The following is a 14,716-nucleotide window of genomic DNA, read 5'->3' on the forward strand; positions in this document are numbered from 1 at the left end:
TGGGGGGAGGGTCAGGAGGGGGATCAGAGGCAGAAGGGGAAAGGGGGGGGCTGAGGTTGCAGGGGTCAGGTACAAGCAGGGGGAAAGCTACAGGGGAGATGGCAGGGTGCTATACCCCTCTCCCTTGCCACCTATCCCCCTACAATGGTGGAGGGACAAATTAAAGATGACCCCTCAATAATTAGATTGTATACATGGAAAATTATAACAAATTTATAAATTTTCCATGCATAGATTCTAGTTTTTGAGGGTCATCTTGAATTGAGGGTCATCTTAGATTTGATTAAATACAGTACCAAGCAAATATAAACTAACATATTGTGCCCTCCTGTATCTTGCCAAAGTGACAGAAGTATGGCTACTTTTCCAATTAGAAGAATGACCTACAAGTATTTATTCTCAGGTTCTCCAAAGTCTGTCCTCTGGAGTTTGTCACATGTGTACGGGATCTGAATAATTTTCAGATTCTATTGCAACAATAGCTATATTTGACTCTGGTGTACATAGGTTTACCTTCCTTGTACTAAAATAGAAGCTGAACTAACTTACTCCACAGATGAATTTAATAAGACTACTGTCATTACAGAATAAAGAATAGATTTTATAGTACTTACTGCAATTTTCCTCATCAGATCCATCCCCACAGTTATCCACAAGATCACAAACCAATGAACTGTCTATACAAGCCCTCGTGTCTCTGCACCAGAAATGATCATGAGCATCACAGCTTACTGCTGGAGGTGGAAGAGCACAGTTCTCAAATGTTATGTCATCAATCGCTGAAACACCATCATAAAACCCAAGGCTAATTTTATCTAATGATAACTGGAAAGGCCAAGGGAGGCGGCCAAGCTGAATGAAGGCCTTTAACCATTGATAACCCTGATTATAGTATATCCTCCATAGAACAGTGGGGTCCTTCAGCCCATCAATATGCAGTTGCATTTCTGCTGCTCCAACTGAGAGACCATAATTGTAATACCTTTAAAAGAGAAAAAAGCAGAAAAGTCAAAGGTGTAAATGATGAGAACAAATTACTTTACATATACTGACCAACATCTCCTTTGTTATAACTCCATTTAATTTAATGGAATGAAGTAAGCCCACAGAGCTTACATCCATCTCAGCAGCAATTCACTTCATTCTCTATATGATCTCATTGTTATACCACAGATATATTAGCTTATCTAATTTTTGACAGGATTGGGTGGTGTGTGAATCTTGGTCTTTTCTGAAGCAGTTAAGACTGTGATGGAGGAAGCATACTTAATTAAGATATAATCCACAGCTAGATAGAGACATTTTTCTTATATTAAGCAATGATCGGGGCTCACTCTGATGCAAAATATTACCATTATGAATTTAATTCAATGAATAATTTTAAAGTTTCAACAAAGGAAGGACAAACATTTAATGAATGCAAGAACATGCTTTCAATCCACAGTAATGATTAATACTACTTTACAATTCTACTGCACTTCTCATTCAGGATCTCCAAGCACTTTTCTAAACACAATACTTCCAACATAGCTGTGAGGTAGGTAAATGCTCCTAAAATGGCCAAAACTATCTAACCCTTCAAGTCACAAACAAAAACCTTGACATGGCCAAGAGATGCAAGAGACAACTTAAGATGTACATACCTCACAGTCAATTATCTGTGCCCACTCAGATAACTTGTCAGAGCATGATTTTTCAGAATAAAAGATAGGTAGGGAATGAGGAAAATACTATTTCTGTTTCTTCAGGAGATAAATTTAAACTGCACTGGAACTGCCTGTTTACTCATGAGACCTCTGTTTAGCTATCCCTGCACTATACCGATCTGACATGCAAAAAAACAGACAAGTGAATGGTTCAAATGTTGCACAGAAGGCAAAAAGGCAGGAGAGGGAACACAACCAAAAACTGACGTGACATGTCTACTAGGCCTGTGCAAAGCAGCTAGTATTCAATTTGGATTTGGCCAATCTGGGGGACAGCAATTCAATTCAGTGATTCAAATCACTGCCCTGAATTGATTCAGCCAAATATGATTCAGAGATTTGGCCACCACCAAATCAACCAAAACTCTGAATGAAACAGGCCCCATCTCCCCCCCAACTTTCCCAGTCCCATCAGTGGCTGCCCTGCCCAGTCCCAACCTCCTGGCTCTTTAATAAAATAAAAGGCTAGCACTCACTAGCTGCTGCCAGGCTGGGGGGGCGGGGGAGTGGCAGCAATCTCCGCTGCCCTCCACTCCCCCCCACTGCATGGGGGGGCTCTGTCATGAGACATATGGGTAGTCTTGCTTAGTGGTTAAACCACCAGAGGCGGGCCAGAGACAGGGACAGAGTCCAAAACACAGCCCCAATCTGGGGTCAGGATCAGGTACCAAGTCACCAAATCCCAGAAAAATCCAGGGGCAAGGTCCAGATTGGCTGAATTACCAAATAAAAAGGGAAAACCCAGAAGTCAGAGTCCAGGAACAGAGCAAACAGGATCAGACATTGTGGAGTATTAGCTCCAAAGAGGCTTGCCAGGGCAGACCTACATCAAGAACCACTGGCAGACTTGGAGTCTGCAGCTACAGTTGGAGCTGAATGGGGAAGCTGTACTCCCAGCAGCCCAACAGAAGGTCCAAAAAGAAGCCAGTTGAAGTCATTAGCAGAATTAGGGTTGCTAATCAAAGCCCCAGGCAGATGTGACCCACTAGGCAAATAGCCCAGGCTGTATTACTTGTTAGGGCCCCTGACAGGCTTTTCTAAAAGCTTCAGTTTATTTTGATTAATGGTTAAAACAAACATCCAGCAACTAAAGAGAAAAAGAAGCAGTAAATGCTGCAAAGGGAGATGTGTACTATTTCACACTCTAACCTCAATGCAATCCAGATTTTCCATACATTTAAAATCAAAATTAATTCATACCAGAAAGACACTGTGCAATCTGAGCCAGTCTGACTGAACCTGGGGCTCCGTAGCTGAGCAACCTGCGAAATGCTGCTGCCGTTTTGCAAAATGAACATAAAGTGACCTATTGAAATAAAATAAAATAGAAAGCAACTTTTTGTATGTCAGGCTAGAAGGCAGCAAGTGTAATGCATAGAAGGTTTCTGAAGAGGTCATTGCCCCCACTTTAAATCTTATTTAATAGTAGGCAGTTCAATGCAAGTGTATATGCTTCCAGGACCTGTCAATGTCTTACCTTCAGATTTGTTATAGGTATGATCCCGTGCAGGAGCTTGTTTCTGAAAGGCAGATGGAAGACCACTTCTGGAGCTTCTTACCCAGTCAAATGCATCTGTGCTTACAGTTTCAGACCAGCCACAGTTGTCTATTTCAAAGTCACACTTAGCAGCTGAAATATTGAAAGGGACAGTTCACTTTGTACCTTTGAAAATAATAACAACTAACTAATGAAAAGTATGAAAACCTTTCCAAATGTAATTAAAAAGCACAGAAAGGGAGCACTCCTGATTTGCCAACAATGAACCAGGTCACTATACAAAAAGAACCAGAAAAGGGCATTATAAGGAAAGGGGAATATTTTTTTATTTACATTATATTAGCACATAGTAGGTGCCTGTACTTGTGAGCATTACTGTGGAGTAGACTAATTAACTCCACAGTAAAACATCACCATCTACATATGTGACCATATTAGGGTGCAGTAAACAATCGTATAGCAGAGTAGCTATGTTCGCTAAAATGCACAAGTAGATGGTGACCAGGACTGGCTGGGGCATGAGGGTGCCCTTATGTGGGCGCCCTCAGTGAAAAAGCTGCTGGCTGCCGAGCCCCACACTGTAGCACCCTGATGCACCAACCCACCCCACTGCAGCACACTGAGCTGGGGCAGAGCAGTCCTGGGTTGGTAGGCTGAGCCCCTGACAGCTGGGGCTGCTCCACCATGGTTCAAGATGCTGTAGTCCTGGGCACACATGTAAACACTGCACCCAGTAGCAATAAATTCTGGTGCAAAATGCACTGGAGTTTATTGCTATGTGCTAATTACACATATAAATGCATGCAGTGTCCTTTAGCACAATATGCTCCTTGGTCTGAAAAATCTACAGGTGTAAATACATGAGACAGAGAAAGAAAAGGATATGGAAAAGAGGCAAAGGAGATTAAATGACTTGCCAAGATCATGCAGAATGTCTGTATCAGAAATAGGAACTGAACACATGTCTTCTGAGCCTAATTCTAATAAAATAAAGGGCGTAGTCTGTCTGTCCATAACATTCTTGTAGCACTCTGGTTACTGAAACAAGCAATTAGGGTGCTTCAAGAGCATTACAGAAAGAAAGTGGTAGCGGTGGTGCAACACCATGACAGTGGGGATGGAGGGGACAGAGCAAGGGAGTGAGGCCAGCAGCACTGGCCTCGCCCCCACCTGAAGCCTTGCTCCTCAGAGGTGACAGAGCAAGGACAGAGCAGAGGGGCGAGGCTAGCAATGCTGGCCTCTCTCCCTGCTCCCTACCCACTGACCTTGCTCCCTGGAGATGGTGGAGCACTGTCATGATGTTGGGGATGGAGGGGATGGAGCAGGGGGGCAAGGTCAGTGGCGCTGAGCTCACCCTCCCCAGCCCTTCTCCGTGGAGGTAGCAACAGCATAAAGTGCTGGTGAAGGGGGATGGAGGAGACAGCGGGATAAGATTCCCCCTCTCCCTCCACTCATGGGAAGTGGCGGCAGCATGCGGGGGAGGTTAGCTCTAGGGTTAGGAAGCTTCCCCCCCTCAGTCCCTGCCTGCCCCTGCCCTCATCATTCGTGACGGGTAATTCACTAGTAAGTATATAATGGGCATGCCTATAAGTTCATTAATGTGCCTTAGATATTGTGTATTAGTTTAGTACTTGCTTAGTAAAGTACTAACTAAATGCTCAATAACTAGTGTTACTGAGCACTAGTGCCAGCACAGGTTCATTTTGTGATGCTTACTGCGCATTAGCCTAACACTGTGCAGTAGGCTATTAGCACAGTTTTTTATGGCCACGCTACTGTGCAGTGTTATTAGGCTAATGTGCAGTAAGCATTTCATGTAGACACGCATTATTATAAGTATATAAATTATAAGACCATCTTACTTCATAGTAGACTAAGCCCTACAAACCCAACATGCTAACATTACATTAAAGCAAGAGTAAAAGTTAAGAATGTGTCATGCTAAATTAGGTATATCTGGAAATTCAGGCAACTGTAAAGAAAACAGAGGGAAGAAATGGCAAGTGTTGAAGTAAACTAATAAATAAGTGATCACTGATGAGTATGTCACTAAAATTTAAAAAATGGACTTGGATGTTCAAAAATATACATTTCTCAAATAACTCCCTTTTCAATTTCATGAAAAGTTATGCATCCTTTTAAAGGAAATGTTGGGAAAAAAATTGTGAGAAACTTGCATGCAGTAATGTATTTCCTACTCATATAGCATGGATCAAACAATGCCAAAAACATCTGTGTTCAGGCTAACCACCCCTCACCTTCTTAAGAAATAGCTTCAGAAAAGTACCACTTAGGCCATAACTGTTCTGACCAAAAATATTAGCTGCATCTGTTTACAACACAAGAGTTATCCATTTTAGACTCAATGCCTTTGGAGAACACAATCCTATGTGATGACTTACTGCTGTAAATTACAGGAATTGATGCTGAAAATCCTAAAAATTGAAGGTAAAGGTAACTTCACATTTTAAATATTCTATTCTTCTTTATAATGAACAAACAATTACTGAGTGAATCATTTTGTAACAGATTCCTGATTTGAATCTTTTAAAGGCTTGTATTACATTTGGCCTTAGAGAAGCACAGGCCTAGCAAAGCACACTAGATATTAAATAGTCTATATAAATACCACTAAGAAATAAGACCTAGAAATGAAATAAACACAATGATATTTAGGGAGAGATCAAATAAAGTAGAAGTGCTTGTGCAATATATAAATCAATAGTGCTGCTGATGCAAAAAGAAGATACAGCACGTATGACAAACAACAGAAAGGAAGAGAAAATTGATGGAAAATAAAATGAAGACAAATAATATTTTCCAAATCTACAAGGATTCTGTGGATTGGTGGAGTTGAATGAAGGTCTGTTGAGGGAACTTAATTATGAGGGAAGACAACAGATAAAGATGGAAAGCAATTTCTGCTTTACTTTCTGCTCACCTAGGGATACAGGAAAAATATGAAACCCAGTTCCAAGAAAGAAAATGACAAATTTCTGACACAGATGGTTACACCAAAAGAGGTAAATAAAGAAGATGAAACAGGTAAGTCTCCAAACTCAAATGACTTGCATCCCCAAGTTTTTACAGAGATGGAACATAAAAAAAAAAAAAAGCAGCAGACCATACATTCAATGTAAGCAATATTGAAGGCATTGAGATAAAATAAGATTCAAATTTTGAGCTAAAACTCAAATAAAACCTTTAAAGTTAAAAAAAAAAAAAGTGGGGTTACAATGACACCAGGAACCCAGATGCAGGCACCTAGATACTATCAGAAAACAGACAATGAGGATGAAGATAATAATGACAAAAGAGCAAATCACATCAATGGCAGAACCGAGTCCTTTACAGTTAAATTTTGTAAGCATTTAAATATATATACAAGCTACATTTTCTCTCCCTCTGGTTCTTCTTCCCACCCACACAGTACTTGCAAGACTGTTAGATTTGGACAGCAGGTATTTTTGTGTCCTTACCATATTATATAAATTATTCTTGTAAAAAAAAAAAAAATCAGTTAAAAATACAAGTGTGACAATTTTTCAGGAAATAGAACTAAGTGGAGATATGTGGAAAATTAGTCCTGCGTTAATTAAAAATAGATTATAAGCTATGAAATAAAGAGGTATAATGTTAGTGTTAATTAAGGTGAAAATAGATCATCCAGGTCTGACTGAGAAGTGTATGAAGCAAATTAAAGAAAAGGGTATACAGGAAGTGTGTGCAATGAACATTTTGAGAGACTAAGAAGTTCAAGGACATGAGGGCACCCCATTGGGGGAAAAAATAAAAGTGCATAGAAGAAATTTCTTTTCAGGGAGGAAAACCAATGTTTGGAACCGATAGATGGATAAAGACAACAAAGCAGCATGGATACCTTAAAAAAGCAAAACAAAAAAGGCAGACATTTCTTTTACAAAACCACAGTATATGTTAAAAGAGGTACGGAGATAAATCAACAACAGTGGATTCTGCCGGTACTGCCAGTTCACTCCTGGGTCCACTGCAAAGTGTGTGCCCCCCTCCCCCCGCGCTTGCCCAGTCAGCAATTGGCCACGGGGGGACCCAGGGTGCCCCCCCAGACCCAGAAGGCACCAATCACAGAGCCAGGAAGGCATGTGGGTCCCCCTGTGCACTCCCCAGCAGACCCAGAAGCGGACCAGAAGTGGTTCTGATCCACTTCTGGGTCTACTGCCAAGTGCGCTAGAGAGCCCCCCACACTCCTGTGGGATGCTCCATCCCACCCAGCATCTCAGCATTCATGAGCCGCCTGGTACCTCAAAGTATATAAAAAAAAACATTTAAAGCTGTGTCTATGTCCGAATTGCTGAATCTTTCCGAATCTCTCTGAATCAATTCAAAGGGTTCCAATTCAATTCAGAGAGATTAAAGGGTCTCCTGATTAGATTAGGATTCAGAGATTTGGCCACCAAATCAAATCAGGGACTGAAGCTTCATGCAGCCCTAGTTTTTATGGGTAAGTGTTGCTGCATGATAAAACTTATTTTATTTTTTTTCAATTGCATACTGATCCACCCAAGGATCACAAAGATTCTCAAAATACCAAACCAATTAATGAACTTATCCTTACAAAACCCCTGGAAGTAAATATTTTATTCCCATTTTTCAAGTTGGAAAACTGAAACGCAAAAATGGTTAAGTAGCACACTCAAGCTCAAACATGGCCTTAATGGTAGAACTAAAAATAGAACCTGGAACTTCTTTCACCTGTATTATTAACACAAAATCATCCACAAGATCTCAGTCTTATTTTCAAATATTGGACATTCGTTGGTTCAGAGTTTATAAAGGACAAACTTTATAGTTGGGAAATGCATTAAGCAAGCATTTGGGCACAAAGTGCCCTATCTTCAATTTGGGAAAGAAACTTCTTTTCTAATAAAAGAATACTGCCTCACATCACAAAACCTTGCTTTTCATGCATTTTGGGGACCATCATGGATATATAACCACGATAACAGCACTACTATAAACTTTATGAAGTCCTACAGTCAAAGTACTTGAAATGCTACAAAAGGACCTTAAGGAGAGATTTTATTTTTGATGAAAAAAAAACCAACCCTTCAAACAATATTTTAATGAAAATTAGAAAAAATTGTGGTTATTTGTGATATATACAATTTGCTCTGATTTAGTGTTAGAGCTCCTACCCCACTGAACTGAAAGGGAAGTATATTATTTATTTCTCATGATTTGGTCTTTCATGGAGGAACACTGCATTGTGAGTAGTGCTAGTGAATTCAATAGGACTATTTGCATGAGTAGGTAGGGTAACAGAGCACAGGCATTTGCATGAGTAGGTAGGTGTAAAAGAGCACAGGGTGTGCTCTGCTATTCACTGGGGCGTGAGCAGCAGCAAGGCAGCCTGCAGCTGGTTGCAATCCCAATTAGGCACAACTGCCTGATTGGGAACAGGGCTTTGAGCAGCAAGGCCAGCAGTCTGCTGCTAGCAATCACGAGACGAACACCCAGCTGGAGCTGCTTTTCATACCATGTTGGAGGTAAGTGTAACTCAGGTACACCCAAGGGTATGCCCTATTCTCAATAGGATGGGATGGGTAGGCAGGAGGGGGTGCTGTGAGAGGGACTCTAGAATTTTGAGCAGATCCCTCTTTCCTCTATAGAGTCAGCCCAAGCCCAAAGTTCTTAACTATATACAATTTATTGAGTTATAATACACATAACATAAAACTAAATATATGCATGTATTTACACAGTGAACATTAACCAGTAACCAAGGTCAAACCCTAAATAACGCTATTTACAACATCACAATACAACATTTCAATTACAAAATATAAGGCACAAACATGAACAATCTTAATAACACCTGTTCCTTAATATAGTCCCTGACCCCTGGCAAGAGACAGTCCTTCTTCCAATGGGGTCCTTCGGAGGTGGGGGGTGTCCAGAAAGCACCAGGAGCCCCTCCCCTTAGGGCCTTGACTAGGCAGGAGGCTGCTCACCCTGACCCTTCTCTGGGTTTGCCCACCCCAAACGTATTTCCCCCGTGGGACCCAAGGGCCCAATCACTCATGCTCCCTCAGGTAGCGGAGGTCAGGGTGCAGCTCAGTGGGGTCTCCTCTGCTAGAGTGCCTCTCCAGGCCTCTCTCAAGCCACTGGGCTCCTCCCCACCCTGTGGCCCACTCTGGGCACTGAGGGCTCAGCTCCTCTCAGCTGCTGCACCACTGCTGCTGGCTTCTGGGTGCTGGGCCTCATGCTGCATCACTACTATTTCCCTGTGCCCTGGTTTTGGAACCAAGGGCTCTTTTAGCATGGGCTAGGCTCTTCAGGCTCCATCCACCCATCCTTATGCTGGGTGGCTAACCCAAGCAGCCTCTGCTGCTCCCTGGCTCCCAAGGCTTTGGTCCCTGTGCCGCCCTGCGCACCATGGGATCTGGCCACTTGCCAGGAGATGGGGCCTGAGCTGCCTCACTGCGGTCCCCAAGGGCCTGCCAGGGTTGCAGGCTCATGTCACTGCTTGCAGTTCCCAAAGCCTGGGCTCCGTGCACTGAACCATGCACCGTGATGGGCCTGAGCAATTCTTGCACTGCTCTCAGGGCCAGGTCTCTGCGCACCGTCCCTGTGCCCCATAAACAGCCCGAGTGGTCTCGCACCATTCCCAAGGCTGCTCCAGTGGCAGCTTCAGAAATCTTGGGCCTATTGCCCACTGAGGAAGAGCTCCCCAGTTTTTCTTGACTCCACTCTTCTTGAGTCCCTCACTCCATCTGTCCCTTGTGTTGGGCACGCAGCTCCTTTTATACACTCCAGGGCTCCACCCCTGAAGTCTTCCAAACCTAACAGTTTACAGTCTTCAAAAAGGTCCAGGGGAGCTCTTCTCCCCCTTCCCTCAGGAAAGGGATGTGACTTTATTTCGCCTGCTGCTTCCTGATTAGCGGATGGGCTCCACCAATCAAAACAGCAGGATCTCAAGCCTGGGACTCAACCCAAGCTTTGAAAGGTGAGCCTGCTACTTAAGGGTAGGAGCTATGTGGATGGCTGGAGGCTCCTGGTCTTGGAGCATGATCTAAAAATACACCCTTCTGGGGCAGGAAGGTGTGGTGGGACTGCCAATGATGGGGCAGTCTCCAGAAAATGCCACACCTGAGGCCTCCCCAGTGAAGGGTGAATATGTGGCACCAGAAAGCCTCAGCCCTGGCTGCCTTGCATGTGACCCCATGGAGGGGAAAGGTTGGGGAGCATGCCTCAAAGTCACAGCAAGGACCCAGGCTCACAGTGAGTTCTGAGGCAAAGTCCAGGTCAGGAATGGATCTGAGGCAGTGTCCAGACACACTGTGAGTACTGAGTTGCATTAAGGAGCTGGTTGTGAGGCTCCAGGGGAGTGGGGCCCTAAGCTGAAGGAGCTAGATGCAAGGATTCTCAGGCAAGGGGATAAGGGGATTTGTGAAGCACAGTGTAGGACAGGAGATTGAGGCGCAGTGTAAGGCAAGGGACTGAGGCCCCAGTATGGGACTGAGAGGGTCCTGAGTCAGGCTTGGAACCCTGAGTAGGTAGGGGCTGGGAGCCCCGGTTTATTGAAGGAGAACCCAGTGTGAGGGTACAGATATTATGAGCTCCAGTGGGGAGTGAAGGTCCCATGTGAGACTCTGGAGTGCAGGTGAGGAAATGAGCTTAAAGGCCAGGTGTTAGGCCAAACAAGTTAAGGCTGGGTGTTAGGCCATAGATACCATCTGTGAGGCATGGGACACGATATAGGGAAGGTCAAAGCCATATATATATGCCCTTGGCATTTGGGCAAGTAAATGGGCAGCCTCCTGCCTCATTGACACCTTCTAATTGATACCAACTAAGGTGTGGCAGGAGAGGTAGGTGGGTGGTTAGTTCAGAGACAAGTGGATGGGCCAATGATTGGACTGGCCCCAGGATGCTCACTTGGTACAGTAGACAACTGTTGATATTATGGATCATGGTGTACACATAAGAGATCTCCAACCATCACACCAAGACCTTCAATTCATATGCCTAGGCAAGCGTATCAAGGAGTGGAGGTTGCTCAAGACCAACCATTCCCCCTATAGCTCACTAAGACAGAATCCCAAGGCCAGACCGAGTCTAGATGTTCAGGGCCTTGATGCTTGTCAGAAAGCAACACAGAAGAAATTTGGCTGATTTCCTACTGCCTCAGTGGGGGCTCATTTCTATCAAGATGTTGTCCCTTAGTCTTTCTCCAACCAAGGAGTACCCACAAAGAAGTGGAGGCTAGGGGTTTGAGGTGCCCTATACTCACCTTCCTCTGGAGGTTGCAACATTGTGGTATTTTATTGGAGCTACCCTGCCACAAGTAGTCCTGCTAGGTTGCCAACACCCTTCAGTTGGATGCAGTTTATGGTCATACTCAGGACCATTTATCTGAGTAACGTTATGCATATGCATATGTGTTTCCAGGATCAGACCCTTAGACAGCAATGTCTTATGCCAAACCTTCTACTTAGACATTTTTCTCACCATGGAGATTACACATAATGACAGGTACTTTAAAATGATTACTTTTCAATCCAAGGCCCTTTAAAGATCAAGGGTCTGAACAAAACGTGTTTGAGATGACCATAAAGAACTACTACAGTCTGTTTTAGTATGATAAGGCACTTGAACACTGTTCAACATTTAGAAGTGCTTTGAAAGTTGCAAAAACACTGAATGGTCTCCTAGTATCACATAGGGAAAACCACTGACAAATGTTGCTCTGATTCACTAAAAATACAACATAAGGGCCATGGACAGACCTTATATTTGTAGCACCAAAGAAATTAAGAGGACAGATGTACACCTCTCCTGTAGGGCTGCAAAACAGTTCCTGTTTCAAAGTTTGTAGTATCGCATATAATATGTGTCCAGTTATACTGGCATCTCTTGATTCCCAGCTTCAGAATTCCACATGGCTTCAATGTACCCACTCCCCAACTAAGTCACTCTAACCACAGGATGGAATGCAGAGACCAAATTACTTGACATTATAAATAGGGAACTACCTAAATCGTGCCAGAAGTGCACTGCCCATTCACTCCTTTAATTTTGCTCTTTTTGCTGTGCACCCCTCCCCAAACCTCCTTGCTGATGATTGGTCAAAGGGCCCCAGTGGCCCCACTCAATCCTGATCGGCTGGAAGGCAAAAAAATGGCTTTAAATATGCTGCAGTTTTTGCCTCCTGCTGCTGACTAGCAGAGGGTCCCTGGCAGCCCCTGCCTGTTGCTGATCAGCTAGAAGTCAAAAACCATGGTATATTTAAAACCATGGTTTTTGCCTCCTAGCTGATCAAGAACAAGTGCTGGGCAGTGGGGCTGCTGGGGGCCCCTCCACCAATCAGAGGCAAGGCGGGCACATGGCAAAAAGAGCAAGATTAAAGGAGCCGCTGTACAGTGCACTTCCAGCATGATTTAGGTAGGTGACTAATATAAAAGATTTCTGTCTGGAGCAATTAGCCATGGGACCTACAAGAGGAAAGGCAATTCTTGACCTAGTCCTAAATAATGCAAAGGGTATGTTACCGAGGTGCTCCACAATAGTGACCATAATACAACTGAGTTTTACATCCATGTAAGAGGGGAGGTAAAAAAGAAATCTATCACAGCATCTTTTAACTTTATAAAGGAGGACTACACCAAAATGAGGAAGCTAGTTAGATAAAAGTTAAAAGGGGTCACTGAGGAGGTGAAGGACTTGCCAGCAGTGTGGGAACTACTTAAGAATACCATATTCGCAGCACAAAGCAAAAGCACACCACAAACTTAAAAAAAAATGGAAAAGAGGCCAAAAGCAAGCCAGCATGGTTCAGTGGTAGAGTTATAGAAGCAATAAATAGAAAAAAGACTTCTTTCAAAAAGTGAAGGTCATATCCTAATGAGGCAAATAAAGAGCACAAAATCTGGCAAATCAAATGTAAAACTATAATAAGACCAGCTATGAAAGAATGTGAGGACAAACTTGCTAGAGACACAAAAGGTAGCAACAAAAAATTCTTTAAGTATATTAAAAGCTGAAGACCTGCCAGGGAGTCAGGTAGGCCTTTAGCACTCCTTTTGCACCCTGATCATCCAAAGGATGATGGGGCCGTTGCCAAGAAACTAAATGCATTGTTTGTGTCTGTCTTCACTGTGGAAATGGTTAGGTTAGAGGTTAAGGAAATTCTCTCACCAGATCTATTCCTCTCTTGGGACAAGTCAGTGCAACTGACCCAAATTGAAGCTGCAATAGATGAGGTCAGAGAAGAAACTGATAAACTAAACAGGAGAAAATCACCACCACCTGATGGTATTCACCCTACAGCCCTGAAGGAGCTCAGACTGTAAATTGCTGAACTCCTAAACTAGTATGCAACCTATTATTAAAAGAGCATCAGTACCAGTGGACAGGAGGGTTGCCAGAGTGACTCCAATATTTAAAAAGGGCTCTGGTATCCCAGGGAATAACAGGCCGGTGAGTTTAACTCCTATTCCTGAAAAACTGGTAGAAACAAAAATAATAATAATAAAAAAAGAATTGTTCAGCACGTGGATGAACATGACTGAAGACAGACATGTCTTAAATATAGAAAACAAAGTGTGAGTATAAATAATAAGTGTTTACAAAATACTAAATGGTGAAGAAATAGTATATAGGGATTTATTATTTACTGTCTCTCACAATACAAGAAAAAGAGTCATTAAAATGAAATTACTAGCTGGCAGTTAAAAACTAACAAAAGAAATTTCTTTTTCACACAGCGTTTAGTTAAAGTACAGAGCTCATTGCCCCAAGACCTTGTGGAAGCTGACAGTTTAATCAGATTCAAAAAGTGATTGGACAAATTCTTGTAGGAAAGGTGCATCAATAGCTGTTGAATATGGGAGTTAGGGGTGCAACTTCTGAATCAACACTTAGTAGACCTTAAATTCTAGAGGCTGCAAGTGAGAGAGGACCAGGAGAAAAAAAACCTAGAAACCCTGTTCAGGTACAGGGTGCCTATAACTAGGTGTGGGAAGCAGCTCAGAAAGACCGATGCTCTTTAATGTCTTCATCAGCGACTTGGACGAGGGAGTGAAGTGTACTCTGTCCAAGTTTGCGGATGACACAAAGCTATGGGGAGAAGTGGACACGCTGGAAGGCAGGGAACAGCTGCAAGCAGACCTGGACAGGTTGGACAAGTGGGCAGAAAACAACAGAATACAGTTCAACAAGGAGAAATGCAAAGTGCTGCACCTAGGGAGGAAAAATGTCCAGCACACCTACTGCCTAGGGAATGACCTGCTGGGTGACACGGAAGTGGAAAGGGATCTTGGAGTCCTAGTGGACTCCAAGATGAACATAAGTCGGCAGTGTGATGAAGCCATCAGAAAAGCTAATGGCACTTTATTGTGCATCAGCAGATGCATGACGAATAGATCCAAAGAGGTGATACTTCCCCTCTGTCGGGCACTGGTCAGAACACAGTTGGAGTACTGCGTGCAATTCTGGGCACCGCACTTCAAGAGGGATGCAGATAACCTGGAGA

The 14,716-nt window shown here is 43.3% G+C and overlaps 1 protein-coding gene across 1 annotated transcript in view; it reads right to left on the bottom strand.

Moving 5' to 3' along the window:
- MALRD1 (MAM and LDL receptor class A domain containing 1) overlaps positions 1-14,716 on the bottom strand; it is a 455,974-nt gene that overhangs the window by 339,695 nt on the left and 101,563 nt on the right. The window contains exons 14-16 of the mRNA XM_025210089.1: positions 3,184-3,336; positions 2,907-3,012; positions 615-982 (exon numbers count right to left, since the gene is read on the bottom strand). Coding sequence (XP_025065874.1) covers positions 615-982; positions 2,907-3,012; positions 3,184-3,336 — 627 coding nt within the window. The remainder of the gene's footprint in view (positions 1-614; positions 983-2,906; positions 3,013-3,183; positions 3,337-14,716) is intronic.

This window comes from Alligator sinensis, unplaced genomic scaffold, assembly GCF_000455745.1.
Source record: "Alligator sinensis unplaced genomic scaffold, ASM45574v1 scaffold234_1, whole genome shotgun sequence".
Lineage (NCBI taxonomy): Eukaryota > Metazoa > Chordata > Crocodylia > Alligatoridae > Alligator > Alligator sinensis.